At 45.8% G+C, this 17,598-nt stretch overlaps 1 protein-coding gene across 5 annotated transcripts in view; it reads right to left on the bottom strand.

The window, feature by feature from the left end:
* Nucleotides 1-17,598, bottom strand: part of CRB2 (crumbs cell polarity complex component 2) — a 48,981-nt gene that overhangs the window by 3,016 nt on the left and 28,367 nt on the right. For 2 of the 5 annotated variants that reach the window (XM_048513349.1, XM_048513354.1), the window contains 7 exons: nt 11,876-12,817; nt 10,801-11,354; nt 8,528-8,693; nt 4,870-5,737; nt 3,919-4,035; nt 3,123-3,249; nt 390-1,094 (listed from right to left, as the gene is read on the bottom strand). In XM_048513349.1, the coding sequence (XP_048369306.1) occupies nt 867-1,094; nt 3,123-3,249; nt 3,919-4,035; nt 4,870-5,737; nt 8,528-8,693; nt 10,801-11,354; nt 11,876-12,817 (3,002 nt within the window). In that variant the 3' untranslated portion in view covers nt 390-866. Of the gene's footprint in view, nt 1-389; nt 1,095-3,122; nt 3,250-3,918; nt 4,036-4,869; nt 5,738-8,527; nt 8,694-10,800; nt 11,355-11,875; nt 12,818-17,598 lie in introns of those variants that run through there. The other 3 variants (XM_048513350.1, XM_048513351.1, XM_048513353.1) reach the window with 3 other exon arrangements.

Genomic DNA, 17,598 nt, shown 5'->3' with positions numbered 1-17,598 from the left:
ACCAGGCAGCGGAGCCTTTGTGCCTTTAATTAAAATCGCTAGGGTTGAGGATGGGCGCAATACAGCTGGTGGCTGTCAGGACTTCTTATTCTGAGACAGAAAGACCCTGGGTGGCTCCTTCCACTAACCAGAATAGAAAATCCAGCAGTTCTGTCCACTCCTAGTCTCTGCTGTCATTGAGCCTGTCTCCTTAAAGAGTCCTTAACCTTTTTACGGGAGTCGAGGCAGCCCCTGTAGTTTTCTCCCACAATATGCATGGGGTGGGGGTGGGGGTGGGGGAGAAAACTTTTGGCTTTCGCTGAACTTACTCAGTTCCTAAGCCTTAGGATTCTGGTACTCCGCCACATCCGGCAGATAATTTTCGTGGAAATGAAGCTGCAGTCCAACCTGGCACTTCATGGCGGAATATACGCTGGCTGGCACAAAATCATTGTGCTGGTACCATCCCTTGAGTCACTTCTGACAGGGGAGGCAGGTTCAGCAGTGCTGTTGCTGTTAAGGTGTCTTGAGGCAGATAGTCTAGGAAAGCTCTACCTCCTCGGCGCCATCAGCCAAAGGCAGCATGAAATTCTGCCTGCTTATTTTTATGCGCCTTCAGCCGAGGTAAAGCATCTGCCAGGTTCATTGTAATGAGATTAAAGGTGTTCCTTAGAAGATGTGAGCCGTCGCTGCCTCTAGAGGGGGCTAGGGCGCCGCGAGCTCGCTCCGCGCAGTTAATCAAACGTCCTCGTAGAATCCAGTCATTGCGTGCGCTTCGCAACTCCGCAGTTCCGCTTAAGGTTTCAGCCCGGAGGTGAGGAGAGCAGCCCCGGCTTATTACTGCAAGTCTTTAAAGATACCGTCTCTTTGCCTGGGCAGGACAATGCTTATATTAAGCGCTCCTCTGGTGGCACCTTTAGAACACTGTCCATCTCCAGGCGGGCTCCTGCCACCTCCTGCTGGCTCGGGCTGTAGGTACCTTCTGACTGGCGCCTCTTCCGGGCCGTGAGAATCATGAGAATGAGAATAATAATAAGGAGCAACAAGCAACCGCAGGCTACCGGGACGGCTACTTCAATTAATGGGAATGGGGAGAAAGCACTTGGAGTCCCCCTCTGCAAAAGAAATTAACGGAGAAATAATGAGTCTTGGGATGGAGGGCTACAGTCAGCAGCAGAGGGCTACATGCTGCCCCTCATGTCAAGGTTAAGAGAAGCCAAAGGAATGGGCACAGCTGAGGCTGAAACCTTCTATAAAAGAAGTAGCTGCAAGGTGAAAGGTGTGTTTTTAATTAAAAAATAGATGTTAATTTAGGCAGTACATAGCAGAGGATGCAAGCAAAGTTTTCTGCTACCTGCCAAGTCAGTTCTCTCTGACCACTCTGCACACATCCCTGTCTGCACAATACACTAGAAACCTATATGAGCACAGATTTAGCCCTTCGCAGCAGCAGCAGTAGCCATGGAGAGCCAAGTTGCTGGATGAATGGGGATCTAGAAATATCTTAAATATCACTGATGTATAAGGCAAAGATTTTACCTGATTTTCTATTTATATCATTAGGAGTGTCAGTAGGAAACACTGAATAGGTGATCAAAAACCTTGCAAAGGGAATAAACTCTAACCTCACAGCATAAACTTCTGCTCCTCCCCTTGGGGGTGACCATTCCTTCAACGGTGGCACTTGCCTACAGGAGCTGTCTACTGCACTATGAGGAAAGACCACAAACTCCAGCTCAGAACTGACTCACAAAAGCTGGACTGGGGACAAGAGATTAACTTAAGCCTCACTTAAAACAGCTGTGTCCAAGCTCAGCCATTACAATGGTCAACTACCTTTCCAGTGGGAAATAAAAGAATGATTCGTAAGCAAGTTACTGAGTAGATCCTGAGTTCCAAATCCTTGCAATTTGATACTTCAGAGGTGGTGTGTAAGTGGAACAGGGTCCATCTGTACAGAGAGCTGTTTTATAGAAACACCAGCTACATACTGGAGTGAGACATGCAGATTCCAGTTTAAACCCTCCCCATGCTGCCCTTAACTGCAATACATAGGACAGGAACTGCAAACTCAGCATGTTCTTTACCACCTCCTCTCTTTAACAGTAAGAAGTTTGGCAGTGAGCACTCCAGGTTCTCCTAGAAGCTGCAAATATCAGATTGGAGTTTGTTGGGCTTAACTGGGACATGGGCGGTGTGCTGTCCGGTGCTCTGTTGACTAGTTGTGGTCCTGACATTGGAGTAATGAAATGGAAGAGTCTGTGGCACAAACTCTTGTCATGCAGTAAGTCCGTAAGAAAGGGGCAGCATCGAGAAGCATCGCATGGAGAAGTGTTAGGCATGCAAAAGGAATCCGTGTGTCCTACAGGGGGCAGTTGTGCAACAGCAACAGCAGAGAGCCTGGCTCCCCTGCACAGATGACTGAATGTTAGGCTGTTTCATGCATTCGGTGTTAGTACATTCCCAGGCAGGCACCCACTCAGGTGACTATTCCATGCGTCACCCCCCACCCCCAAAACACATATCCAAAGTCCACCATCTATTTGTCTAGCAGCCCTGAACTACCACCACCACCACCTGTACACAATACTGGTGGTTGTAAGGTTTATAAATACTCATAAAAATAAAGATGTGTCTGTGTTAAGTTACTAGATAAATGCACAGAACTCCAAGCTATGGGTCTTCTCTGCCAGCATAACAATAGGAATTTGGATGGCAGAGACCCAGATTCAAATCCCCACTCAGCCATGGAAGCTTGCTTGGTTGCCCTGGGCCAGTCACACGCTCTCAGCCTAACCTGCTTTACCTCAAATAAGGAGACTGTTGTAAGCCACTTTGTGTATGTTCTTTACATCATCTATCCCCAAAAAGAACTCAAAGTAGGCCCCTTTGGGCCACTGCCTCTCATTTTCTAATCTTCCTGACAAGGTTGTTTTCAAGGTAAAGTGCAGGACCATGTCTGCATGTGCTCCATGAAGAAAAGGCTGAGATGAATTTATTTAGTGCAGAATTTGGAAGGGTGGTGGGTTTCCCAGTAGAGTCCTGCTGGCTCTGAACCCTATCTGGCCCTGAAAAGTTTTGAACTAGTTCCTTTCCATAGTGCTTTCTCGGCCCAGCCTTAGAAACAAGAAACGAAAGCTTACATCAACATCACAACGCTCCCCGGTGTAGCTGGCGCTGCACACACATCGGTATCTGTTTATTGAATCCTGGCAGGTCCCCCCATTCTGGCAGGGATTGGGGTCACATTCATTGATGTTAATCTGGCACCTGAAAAGAAGAATGAGCAGCACTCGTTAAAGTAGTATATTGCCCTGAGTATGCTGCAGCAGAGAGCAATGTAAGTACAGTAAATAGATCAGTAACCTAAACTGTGGTGTGTGACAAAGAACTTTGACTCTCAAAAGCTCATATTCCTAAAACCTTGTTGGTCTCTAAGGTGCTACTGAACTTAAATTTAATTGTAGTAGCAATCAGAAGAGGAGGGGAAGGGCTGGTTTCTGCCCAGCAACCCCTTTGTTTTTGCGGCGAGGGTGTGTGTGTGTTCACTATCAGATGGAGCACTAAATCTACTATAAAATAATGATGTAAGACAGTTCCTCCAGTGGCACATCAGTTTATGAATTCTGGCCTGTACCCACTTGAGGGATCCAGCCCTTGTGAGGTCCCCTTCATTTCATCTCTTACAAGGGTCCAGCTGCTAATTGTTATCTGGACTTGTTGAGAGCACTGTTTTGGGAGAAGTGTGCACAGGCCATGCTTAAAATGTGAACGCAGTGAGAGCTGCTTTGAGGGAGGAGCTAAGCATGTGCATGCACTCACTGAGGACCATGCCAGCTAGTCATTCAAAACCAGGGTGTGCTAAGAGATCAAAGGTCTCCTGGCTGCTCATAAACACTTATGGAGCCTGCAGTGGGTACCAGGAAACATTAGTCGTACTTTCTGCCAGCATAGCCAGGCTTGCAGGTGCAGTTGGCTCCCCAAGACCCACTTGTACATGTGCCACCATTCAGACAGGTGAAGTTCTTGCCACAGTGCTCGGGTGGGAATGGCCACCTAGTTCAAAAAAGAGACGGGAGGGGGAGAAGAGAACCAATTATAAAGAGAGATGCTTAGCTGTTACGTGGTGTTCAGCATAAAGTCTTAGCTTCAGCCATCGCAGAAGGCACTGATTAACATCCGCCTGTCATGATGGACTCTCTGTATCTAATTGCTTCACTAGAGTTCCTGCTTTGTGCCTTCACTCTCATATTACCCATTTGTCAAGCTTCTACAAAGCCATAAAAGACTGTTGCTTGCAACAGGCTTAATACTGTAGTGTTTATTTAGCACCTTTTAAGCATTCAAAATTACTTCTGTCCTCCTTGCAAAAGGCTAATAAAGCTGATGAAGAGTATCCATCCCTATTTGCAGTGTAAAGGAGGAAAATATTTACCATACAGTACTCCATATTGGGGTATGGATGTGTGTGCCATAAGAACCTAATTTTTGTACATGCAGTTGTAAGAAGGGGCTATTTTGTTCTTAAAGGTAAATATGTGAGATGCTAAAAACAGCATCAAAGATTAATATTGCCTGTCATCATCCCATAATCCATGCTTCTGTTTTTCCTCCATCCTTCTTTCTGCTGAGAAAAATGATTCTTGGATGTGTGCTTGTAGATTAGTGTCAGGGTGCTGACCTTGCTGCTTGCACACTGGGGAAAATTTGCAGCCTGAGCCCCAGGATGGGGCTCAAAGGGGAATGGCTTGCCTGCAGTTTGTGGCCTGGGTAAGACATAGCTCATAGCTCCCATTCTTAAGCGCATCAACTCTTAAACACATGCAACACATAACAGCAAGCTGTGAGTCTTCTGACAGAAGCCCTGTCCTCTCTCCAGAGGGTACCTACTCGCAGTGAGGACCTGTGTATTGTGGTGGACACGTGCAGGTATAGCTGTAGACCCCATCCACACATGTCCCTCCATTCTGGCATTGGTGTCGAATGCAGTCATCAACATTGATGTGACAGCGCTTCCCAATATAGCCCTTGTCACACTCGCATTGGAAATCTGCCACTTCATCTACACACTTCCCGTGAATACAGGGACTGGAGTTGCAGTCATCAATATTGGCCTCGCAGAGCAACCCCTCCCACCCAGCAGTGCAAACACAGCGGAAAGCATTGAACAGATCCTGGCAGGAGCCTGCATGATGGCACGGGCTAGAGGCACACACGTTCGCTCCCTTGCAGCCCAGAAGGGGTGCCTTATTGCCCAGTTGCAGGAACTGCTCTGGCTGTGGGTATGAGTTGTGGGCAGCCAGAGGCAGAAAAACACCCCCAATGTCAGCATGTCCAAGACAACCAGTGAAATTTTCAGCTAGAATGATAACTGCATTATTTTTAACGAAGTCCAGACTCCCAGCATGGCCCTGTAGGGTTGTGTTCATAGATCCATCCAAATAGAGGTGCCATCTTGAGGAAAGAGCAGAGGGTTCTTCCATAGATAATACAAGCATGTGCCAAGAGCCATCTGAGATGGACATCTGACTGAGAAAGTTCACTCCCTCAATGCCATTCCCACTCCTGATCTCTACCAGCAGGGAGGAGTTCTGGACAGCCACCAGGAGAGAATCCACCTCCTGTACAACACGCAGCAAGACGGCATCTTCATCCCGTGTTCTAAAGTCCAGGCGGAGGCTGTGAAGAGCTCTTGTTATAGTTGCATTGGTGGTGAATTCAACTGCATCGTGCCCATGAAATGTGGCATTGGACAGACCTGGGAGGAGAGGAAGAGGAAGGTGACAGTCAGATAAGTCTGTTGCAAGGGCACACTGTAGCAGAGTCCTATGTTAGCAACAAGACCTCTTGGAAACTAAGACTTAGTCTAGCCCAGGGGTCTGCAGCCTGAAGCTCTCCAGATGTTCATGGACTACAAATCTGATCAGCCCCTGCCAGCATGAACATCTGGAGAGCCGCAGGTTGCAAACCCCTGGTCTAGCTGTAAGAGCTCTGGAGGTCTTCTAAGTGGAAACAGTGCTTTCTACCTTTGCTGAGAATATAAATCTTCTCCATCCAAGGGGTCTATCCCACTCATAAATTTCTGGACCCAAACACAAGGCTACTAAACTCAGATTAGATGCCCCTTAAAGCATGTTAGTTTATTTAAAATGTTTATAAGCTCATCTTTCTCCTGGGCAAGTGGGACTTTGATCATTCTCTTGTGTTTACTATCAGTATTTAACATTTACCAGGTTGAGAGCATCTGGGTAAAAATTAAGGGGGAGAAAAACAACAGTGATCTCATTGTGGGGGTCTATTACAGATCCCCAAGCCAGGCTGAAGAGTTGGATGATGTCTTCCTGGAGTAGATGACCAAACTTTCACAAAGAAAATAAATAGTAGTAATGAGATATTTCAGTTATCTAGATATTTGTTGGGAGTCAAACTCTGCCAAAACTACCAGGTCCAACAATTTCCTCACTTGCCTTGCAGACAATTTCTTGGTCCAGAAAGGCAACAAACAGCTATTTTAATGGGGTGGAAGTAACAGGGTCCTTAGGTGGGAGTAACCATGTTCTGGATTTCATTATACGATGGAAAGGGGATGCCAAATCTAGTTCAAGACTTTAAAAAAAGCTGATTTCAGTAAACTTAAGAAACTACTGGGTGTGATTCCATAGTTAAGAATACTAACAGAGAAGAGAGTACAAGATGGATGGGAGTTTCTTAAGGGAGTACAAGATGGATGGGTTTCTTAAAAGTGAGATCTTCAAGCACAATTTCAAACAATTCTAGTGAGGAGAAAAAATAGGAGGTGTTTAAAGAAACCAGGTTGGATGTCTACAGAACTCCCAAGTGAGCTAAGATTCTAGAGAAGATCATTAAAGACAGTCTGTAAGTACTAATGTGACCACTGAAAAACAACATGGGTTTCCTAAAAACAAATCATGCCAGACTAATCTTATCTCTCTCTTTTTTTGATAGAGTGACAAACTTGGTAGATAAAGGGAATGCTGTGGATGTAGCATACCTTGATTTTAGTAAGGCCCTTTGACAATGTGCTCCATGATATTCTTGCAAGTAAGCTGGAAAAATGTGGACTAGACAATGCAACTGTTCAATGGATTTGTAATTGGTTGACTGGCTGAACACAGAGTGCTCATCAATGGCTCATTTTAATCCTGGAGAGAAGTGTGTAGTGGAGTGCCACAGGGTTCAGTCCTGGACTCAGTGCTATTCAATATTTTTATCAATGACTTGGATAATGAAATAGAGGGCATATTAATCAAATATGCAGATGATACCAAATTAGGAGCAGTACCTAATACCCTGGAGGACAGGGGTAGGATTCAAAATGATCTGGACAGATTAGAGAGCTGGGCCAAAACTAACAAAATGAATTTCAACAGAGATAAATATAAGATTCTACACTTAGGCAGAAAAAATGAAATGCACAGATATAGGATGGGTGACACCTGGCTTGACAACAGTACATGTGAAAGGGAGCAGGGCGTCCTAGTAGACCACATGAGTCAGCAGTGTGATATGGCAGCCAAGAAAGCCAGCGCAATTCTGGGATGCATCAATAAGAGTATAGTGTCTAGATTGAGGGAAGTAATTGTACCATTCTACTCTGCATTGGTCAGATCTCACCTTGAGTGCTGTGTTCAGTTCTGGGCACCGCAATTTAAGAAGGATATTGACAAGCTGTCCAGAGGAGGGCAACCAAAGGTCTGGAATCTATGCTTTATGAAGAAAGGGAGTTGGGGATGTATTGTCAAAGGCTTTCACGGCCGGATTCAACTGGTTCTGGTGGGTTTTCCGGGCTGTGTGGCCGTAGTCTGGTGGATTTTGTTCCTAACGTTTTGCCTGCATCTGTGGCTGGCATCTTCAGAGGTGTATCACAGAGAAACAGACTTTTCTCTGTGATACATCTCTGAAGATGCCAGCCACAAATGCAGGTGAAACGTTAGGAACAAAATCCACCAGACCACGGCCACACAGCCCAGAAAACCCACCAGGAGTTGGTGATGTTTAGTCTGGAGAAGTGAAGGCTAAGGGGGGGACATATAGCTATGTTTAAATATTTGAAGGAATATCATGTTGAAGAGGGAGCAAGCTTGTTTTCTGCTTCCTCAGAGACTAAGACACGGAGTAATGGATTCAAGGTGCAGGAAAAGAGATTCCACTTAAACATTAGGAAGAACTTTCTGTCAGGGCTGTTCGACAGTGGGATTCACTGCCTTGGAGAGTGGTAGTCTCCTTCTTTGGAGGTTTTTAAACAGAGGCTGGATGATCACAGGTCAGGAGTGCTTTGATTGTGTGTGCCCGTGTGGCAGGGGGTTGAACTTGTTGTCCCTTGTGGTCTCTTCCAACTCTATGAGTCTATGATTGACAGAACAGGGATTTTTGTCTACACTAGTTATGGTGCCAGAGAAGATTATAGAATTATTAAAGTGCAGAGAGAGGAGGTGGTCATATTCCCTCACATCCTGTCCAGCCCCATATTCATAAAATCAGCTTTGCTGTAGCCCAAACATCATCAGATCCCTAGAATAGTGCTTACAGACATAGCCAGAAGGGACATCCACACACGTTGTAGCTTGAGAGCATGGCTCACTTTCACACCAAACTCTTTCCTCACAGCTCTTCCCGGTGAAGTTAGCAGTGCAGCTGCAGATAAAGTCATTCCAGGTGACAGTACAGTGACCACCATTGAAACATGGCTCAGGCTGAAAGATAAGAAATTATTTCTAGAGAAAGTGGTGCTAACTTTCTCACTGTACAGATAAGATAGAGGAACATGCAATGACTTCGCCCAGGGACTTCGATGATGGACGGGAAATAAGTACACAGATAAATAAATAAATGCAGTTGAGTACTGTGGGCCAAAAGATCGGTAGATTTAAACAATGAGAGATGGGGAACATCCATTTCCATTGGAAGGTAAAAGGTGAGCCACATGCCAGTTTGCCCCTCTAGCCCTGAGTAGCACCTTGCCTTCTGTTGTGTGTGGCTTCTCTTTCTACTCTCTATCTTCTAGCACTCACTCAAGTCAGCTTCTCTTGCAGCAGGGTCAGTATAAGAGCACCAGGAGCTGGCAGAAGGATACCCACTATAGACTGCTTGCTCCTCACCTGCTGGCATTTATATCTGCTACATAGCCTATTGGGACTGGCTGTGGAATATCAAGTACCTTGAACTGGGTAAGGTCTGAGGCAAATTTATTAGGAGAGGCAGGAGGAGTTACTCTCATCTGGAAAAGGTGCTCTGTTCTCACAACCAGAAGTGCTGTCAAAACTAGCATTCTCTCTTAGAACCCAAATTGTAGCAAGGAAAGCACACAGCAAGGGCCTGGCTACAAAGAACAGCCTCCCTCCTTTCTAAACTAAAAGTACATGGTTCTGATTGTAAAGCTGCCAGAGATCCTCTTCAGTAGAAATGGATTCTCAGGGACAGAAATGCAGTGAGGAGAAAACAGCAAGGCCCCAGGACTTATGAATTCATGTGGCAAGCTTTAGAATGGCATCAAATGCACTACCTAACTCCTGAAGAAGGAGGAGGAGGAGGAGGAGGAGGAGGAGGAGGAGTTTGGATTTATAACCCTCCTTTCCCCCCTCACAACAAACACCCTGTGAGGTGGGTGGGGCTGAGGGCGCTCTGAGAAGCTGTGACTAGCCCAAGGTCACCCAGCTGGCATGTGTGGGAGTATACAGGTTAATCTGAATTCCCCAGATAAGCCTCCACAGCTCAGGCGGTAGAACTGGGAATCAAACCCGGTTCCTCCAGATTAGATACACGAGCTCTTAACCTCCTAAGACACTGCTGCTCTTTTAAGACTTTGTGCAGTGATGCTGTGTCCCAGAAGGCCAAAATCTCAATAAAATAGATTGCAAAGCATGCAGGAAACACCCTTCTTGCAGAAGATGTTAATCTAAAGGGAGAATAGGAAGTGAAATGCTGCATGAAAACAGGGTCCATGAACACATGCTAGATACAGGCAAAGGACAATCCATACTCCACCTCATAAGATTAGTGATGCTAGTCCTGCTGTCTGCTCCTTTGGTCGCATGGGGAGGAAGAAGACGGCAAGGAAATACTGGTAACACACAAGCCTGCGGGGCAATCCCATGAACCCCTCAGCATTAACCACAGATCCCACAATTCCCACTGAACCTCTTTTTTGTCATCCACATGTTAGCACCTGCAAGGTCCTTCTTTCTGGCAAACTGAGTCTTGTCTCACACTCATCCACATATGCCATTCAAAAGAGGAGGGTAAGAAACTAAGTTTTCAGAAACTCTCCTAGATTCCACTTTGCAGGTAGCTATTAGCCATTTGCCTTGAGAACTCACCTATTTTTCAGCAAATGGCAGAACTCTACAAAATATGTGCAAAAGGAATCATCAATAAGACTCTTTCTAGCCAGAAGGAAGATTAAAGAGAAAATACTCACGGGGTCATCCCAAGCAATTGATTAGCCACAAGTTTAAGACAACGCACCCCCTCCACTGTTTAATGGAATTTGTCAGCCACTAGCTAGTCACTGTAAGGGATAGGTAATTCAATGGCTACTGCTCAGAATATGTAGGTGTTGAAAATAATTACCAGGTGCTGGAGCAAGCAACAAAATATAGCTGCCACAAGCAGATTTTGCAGAGGCAGGGTAGAAATCAACAAAATGCATGGGTATCCATCAGTTTCTCTTGTGCGTTGATGTTGGAAAGACAGTATTGGGCTAGATGGCCTCTGGCCTCACCTGCATGACCAGTTTTCCCATTCTTAAGCTCAACAAGGGGTGCCCAGATACACAAAGGCAATCTTTTGTGCTTCCCTTACCTTGCAAGTATCATCTGAGATACATCCCAGGAAAACATTAGTCTTCTGTTCCACAAAAAGTTCTTCTGGCCTGTCACCTTCAGGGCCAAAGAACTGCATCTGGTGGTGGTTGAGTCGGATATCCTGAAGACAACCTTTAAAATACCCTCCCCAGAGGGAAATACTGTCTTCATCCAGGAATCCACCTACGTGAATCTCAGACCCAGCTGCTAGTGGAGTGACTTTCAATGGTCCCAGGTGTTCCCCTCTGTTTAAAAGGCTGGCATAAACAAAACCTTCATGGAAGGAAAGCATTACAAAATGTCTCCTGCCATCAGCCAGGTGTCCAGAGATGCTGATGGGAGCAGCAGTTGATGCCTCTATCTGGAGCTGCCCATCCATCAGGTAAACTGCAAGGAGAGCTTCAGTTCCATTGTTAATATGAAACACCAAACCCATGGGCTTCAAAGTCCGGATGAAAAACGAAAGATTAAAATTGGCCCCTGGGCTGTTGCTAATTGCAAAGGTAGCAAAGCTCAAAGAGTTTTCTAGTCCGAAAGTTACTGTTGGAGACTCTGGGAGAAGGAGAAGGAGAAATAGAGAGCAATAAATGCCAGTTCCAAGTCATGGTCAAGGCACCCAAACCTCTGCTCATCCTCCCCCTGGGCATTAAGGGAATGACTGTTGCTCTACCTATGGAGGTCAACCGAATCTGCCAACAAATCAGGGGCAAGCTCAGTGTCCCCTCTCAAGGCCAATATAATTGCCTGTACTACTCCCAAGGCCAAGCATGTCTTGATAGGGAAAGCCCCTGAAACAATGGCAGAGATTGTGGTGCTCCCTTTTCATAGACTAATAGCCACGACCCCAAAGATTTTTGCTTTCAATCTGACATACCCCCCACCCTTTCAAAGGGCTGACAAATGCTCTAATTCAGCGGTCTGCAACCTGCGGCTCTCCAGATGTTCATGGACTACAAATCCCATCAGCCCTTGCCAGCATGCCCAATTGACCATGCTGGCAGGGGCTGATGGGAATTATAATCCATAAACATCTGGGGAGCCTCAGGTTGAAGACCCCTGCTCTGGTTACTCACCAAAAGAGCATGTGTGGCCTTCATAAGGCCGAGAACAGTCACAGTAGTAGTCTGCCCAAAGGTCAATGCACTGGCCACCATGTGAACAAGGCTGGGTGTGGCACCAATCTGTCCTCTCGCAACCCAGCTGGACTCCAGAGGATTGCGTTCCAATCATCTCCTGCGGTAAGACAACCTTAGAATCAATGTACAGATCTTCCAGGCAACCAATGAAACTCTGCATAGAGTTAGTCATTAACTGTACGTCAGTTCCTCCAATGTATATTTCTGAGGAGAACAGCAAGGAGTTTGAGAATGACTCTGCAAGTGGACAGCTCTGCCAACAGATGCTTGCATGACAATCTTCATGCCACAGCCTGAGTTCAAGAGAGCCTTGCAATCGGACCTCAACATTATGCCAGAAACCGTCATCCACCCGTGGGGCCTCCAGGGTGAGAGAGGACACAGCATCCTGCATCATCAGTGTTACACGCACAAGGCCACCCGAGAGCTCCAGCAATAGGTGCTCTTCTTTGTGACCTCGGTGAATGAGGATAGCATCAGGAAGGGTAGTTCGAAACCGGAGGGCCACAGCACACAGATCGCCCCTTGAGGTGTCACTTGAGCTTCTGTTGTCTGCTGACAAGCTAATGAAGAGATAGGTGCTTGAGGAGAAGGAGAAGGTTGTTGAAATGGAGCATGTGGGACCATAGAAACCAGCCTGGCACTGGCACAGGTATCCATGGGTTTCAGACTGGTAGGTAGGGACACACAAGGCCTTATTTTGGCAGTGGTGGGCCTGACATCCAGTGAGCTCCACAGAGCAGTTCTTCCCACCCCAAGTGATGCCACCTTGACCAGGGATGCAATGGCAGATGTAGTCAGCAATGCCATCTTCACAGGCACCTCCATTCTCACAGGGATGATCTTCACATTCATTGATCTCTATGGCACAGTCCACACCTAGTACATAGAGATGGAAGGGGAAAGTTAGTGGGAGTCAGTTGCTAATAAAATACAGTTGATCTCAGTGGAATCCTACACAGAGTGCTTTACTGCAATGTTACTCAAGAGTCTGCTGTCTAGGTTCACCCCAAAAAGGTGGAGGGAAGCTGAAGGCAAGTAGTGTCATTATGACTTAAGTGCTTGTAAATTGCCCCTCCAGACTTCTAACACACGTTCCTACTAATCTTTCAAGACAGCTGCACTGATAAACAAAGTCTGGATTATTCAGGCTAATAGCATTACACCATGCTCAAACACAACCAGCCCAGTGAAGAAATAATAGCACAAAATGGGTATGGAAAATTTGCTCTTACCTTTAGTTGAGTGGAATTTCTTCTGGAAATGTATAAAGTGAGTACAAATTGAGTGCCAGCAATTGGCTCTTGGGAAACAGGCAATGACAATTCAGTGCCATCTGTAGTTCTGCTACAGAAGCTTTGACCACAAGGAGAGGCATAAGAATGAATATTCCCACAGCGGGAGGTGATGAGTATGGTACGTTTTGGATAGATCACCTTTTAATCAGATATACTAGTATCAATGGGATGGGATTCTTTTTACAATCGCTTTCATCACTTTTGAAAAAATTTCACCTTTTCATAGCTCTGTGCCCAAGGCTGCGGAAGACAACATAGTTCAGTGTCGTGTAGCAAGATGAATTATTAGGACAGCGAACAAATTCTTATGACAGCAAACAAATATTTAGGATGCTGCTCAGCCATTAAGCATCCAAACCTCTACTGAACATTTTGTTGATGAAACAATGTGAAAACAGAGCAAAAGTGGATCAAGATGCGGAGTGATTGCTAGTTATTTGCCATTCCCATACAGCCAAGCAGATTTCTCTGCTGTCCCCCTGAGGGGGATAGTCCAAGATTCTTTTTAATTTAAAAATGCAAAACATTTTAAAAGCAAGAAAATGGGGCAGAAGATGGAACAGGATTGCATCACGTTGCTAAGGGGAAGTGCCACGGGCACAAAGGTGTCTCTGACATGCACGCATCCACATTCCACACAACTACTATGGACACATGAACTGAGGTATGTATAAATGGAGAGAGCAACATATTTCATTGTTCAAACATTGATCTTCAGTACAAGGAATATGAAAGGAAACTGAATTACAGCACTGAACATTTTCTTCAACGGCTCTAAGCAATTTCATTTTTCAGATGCTTCAGTGTGGGGTGGGAAGGCAGTCTTTATGGTAAATGACTATGCAAAAGCAGGCAGAGCCCTCTCTTTTTCCGGAAATAACAAAAAATTGCTTTAGGCTGTTTCAGCCCACAAGACTGATGTAGGCTGGTACATGCCAACAAATAATCTGCACTCCTTCCTGTGGGAGGCATAGATTGTTCAAAAGCCTGGTTTGGAAAGGAAGCCAGGGAAAAAGTAATCCTGTTTAGAACAGCCTATTAACAGCAGAGTATAGTGCTGTCTGCGTAGAAATGCTGCACTCTTGGCCTTTTCAAGAATGTATGCTCCCTTCCTAGTGCCTGTGGAAACACCCACAGATCTTAAAGCTAAAGGGTAACTTGTGTAATTTATGAGTTTCTGAAGAAGCAAATAAATTTATCACAGATGCAAATTGCCAGATGCCTGAATTGTAGCAGGCATGCAACGATTACTACCAACATCTGATTGTTTCCAAAGGGAATCTACTTTGCTACTTGGCAGAAGATGTTATTAGAAAACTATTCATGGCTAAACAATTAGTTATTCATTCCACTATCAAATTAATCACCCCAAAGCCAGCCACCCTTGTGGCTGTAAACTTGAAGGTACCATTCAGCTCTTAACTATGTGTCCTAACTTTGTTCAGGTGGAACTGTGGCGAATCTACTGGCATTTGTAGAATTTTGAGAAATGGGAGTGGACAACACAAAAGGGTAGCCACGGGAGGCAGCCGTTGATGAATTGGGTGCTCCTGCAGACGCAAAAGTGATACCTTCTGCTCCACTGAGCTGGAGGAGAGTCAATACTGAATATTTGCTTCAGAGAAGAGATGTTTGGAGAAAGGAACAAATGGGCACTGGCAAACCCATCTGTAGATGACATGGCTCCATGAATACCACATTGGGGATTTATGTTCTAGTGTGTCTACAGCTCTATTTCTGTGAGCTGAGGGGACTGACTTCTGTTAGAGAGAGGATTGGCCATGCCAGCAGGGGCTGATGGGAATTGTCGTCCATGAACATCTGAAGCACCAGAGTTGGGACACCTCTGACTTCACTGGTCCAGCCCACTCGCCCAAAACCCTTTGAACCACCTGGAATTTTACTCTTAACAGTGCACGCACTTCCAGTGAACTGCCCTGAACGCTGCTAATTAGAATTCCCACTGTCATTTGCAAGATGTAAACCAGAAAATTAGCAACTACACAAGGTTTGCATCGCCACAGCAACTTCTGTGGTGATAGACTGCAAACTCCTCCCTCTCATATTGTTTTCTTTTGACGAGCTCCAGCACATGAGTCTCAGGAACATCAGAGACAAACTTCTGCTTCTTTGAGACCCAGTGGTTTGACCAGTTTCGACAGGTCCCGCTCACTGAGGGAGAAAAGAGTTATCCTGGAGCTGGTATGAGAAGCATCACATGGAGGCAAAAATGCACTTGAGCGCCAGAACCCCAGCCCTGAAACATCACTATGCTGCTCCAGGCACAGCCGGCACGGACACACTCACTGCAGAATTAGAGAGCAAAACTTCTGTTAAGCAAGAAAGGCACTGATCCTTAGTAGGCTGACCCAGACAGGTTTCTCTGCAAGGAATTCTTCTCCAAATACCTCCTCCTCTCTGTTTATACAGCCCCCAAGAATCCCCACACACGTTCAGATAGCTAAGGTACAACTCCTTGCCTCTGCAGCTTCTGTCATTACCTGCTAGAAGATACATTCCACCCATAAGGATGCCAACGAGCATGGAGTTCATAGCTGCTCCCCTGCAGGCATTGGTGATGATGACAGGACGAAAAGAAGGGGTCAGTGCTCAGCTGGAATGGAGCGGCAGAATGTGTGTATGTGCTGCTTGCTTGGGTGCCAGGCAGGCAAAAGGGGATTGGAGACGAAGCCAGCCAATATAAAGCAAGCTTGACTGTAGCAAGATCTAATCCATCTCAGCTCTAAACCTCCCCAGCTGGCTCCTATCACTGCTGACAACAAGAATGCTTGCCGACTACCTCCGGGAAGGGGGGAGGAGAATGGGTGTGTGAGAGAGCTGTTTATCATTCCTGTACCCCTCCTCTCTTCAGGCAGGCCCTGTCCTCATTTCCACCAAACAGGAGGGATGAACAAGATCATCCTCTTGCAGGAGAACGACAGGCAGGAAGAGTAAGAAGCTGGGCCCCTCCTCCTGCTAAGGGGCGGCACGAAGGCACAGGGGCCAAAGACTGGCATAAGAGCAAGACCTTGTTCCCCACAAAATGGATGCCTCTCAGAGAGTACTGAAATCCACCTTGTGTGTCAGGCTTGTGCAGGAAGAAGACTGGCAGCTGAATGTTTTCCTTGGCCCTAAGGCGTGCCTGATTGGAAAATTAGGGTATGTAATCTCCATTGTATCACCCTGTGGTGATTGAACCAGGGCTCCATGCAGACCACTGCTTGCCCTTTCTATACCCGCCCCAGCAATCGATTGGTATTCAAGAGAACAGTCCGGGCATCATCTTGGGTCTTGGTGACTCATTGAGCTTTTCATATTTTATTGTTGGAACCCCAGAAAATCAATCAATTCTTTTATATATATTCTGCATCCTAGCAGGAGACAAGCTAGCAGAAATTGAGGGACAAGAGTTAGGCTGCAACCAGAAAACTTTGATTTCCTCATGGACAAAATAACTTTCGTTTCTGCCAGCCAGGCAGAAACTGTAGAATGCCTTAGAATTTTACAGAAACCTCCAAAAAGGGAACTGCTGCTTAGGAGCAACAGTTCACCTGGGCTCAATATCTCACTAACCAAAGTAAGACCCAATGCATCAAAGTAAGTTGACCCATGAGAAAACTGACTCACTGAAGAAGCATTTGGGACTGTAGAGAGCCCTCATAGCCTCTGTTCACCCAGGCTGTTTTTGCATGCCGAAGTTGCCCCTCTGTTGGCACAGGGAATGCCCTGGTGCAATTGGGAGTTCTGCACTCTGCAGCCAAAGTCCCCAGTCTGTGATCCCTCTAATGGAGACACATTCACATTGAGAATAGATTAAAAATTCTAGAAGAATGCAGTAGAGTGAATGACCAGCTCCATCCCCCTCTCTCTCACGGGAAAGGGAAAATATTCAGTGCCTCAGTTCCCTCATCACAAAATCAGGAAGAAAACTCAGCCTTTGGACCTACGCAGAGTCTCAAATTCCTTGTTCAAAATATTCCTTTTAGGAAGAAGTTGACACAGAAACCCCTGCCAAGTCAAGCCTCCATATACCAATTACAACTTTTTGCAAGAAATTTCCTCTTCGTATCCCCTCCTTCAGTAATACTGCAAAGTAGGAAAATAATATTCATGGTGAAATGTAAAAGTAACCATGTGGCACAACGGCTACATGAGAGAGCCTCTTCAGTCAAAGGCAGTGTATTTGGAAAATCCTTCCACCCAGGAAAATTAATGGAAAGAGCGGGGTGTATGTTTTTATGTTCTGTAAAAGTTTGAGTTCATTATCAGCAAGATCAACCCAAAGGAATAGTAATTAAAAAGACTGCTGTAGAGCAAACATCATTCAAGTGGCAGAACATACAGTCACTATTATAGATTTTT

The sequence above is a fragment of the Sphaerodactylus townsendi genome, linkage group LG12 (assembly GCF_021028975.2).
Source record: "Sphaerodactylus townsendi isolate TG3544 linkage group LG12, MPM_Stown_v2.3, whole genome shotgun sequence".
In the NCBI taxonomy this organism is placed as follows: domain Eukaryota; kingdom Metazoa; phylum Chordata; class Lepidosauria; order Squamata; family Sphaerodactylidae; genus Sphaerodactylus; species Sphaerodactylus townsendi.
The sequence above is the reverse complement of the archived record's forward strand: the minus strand, read 5'-3'. Positions and strand labels throughout refer to the sequence as shown.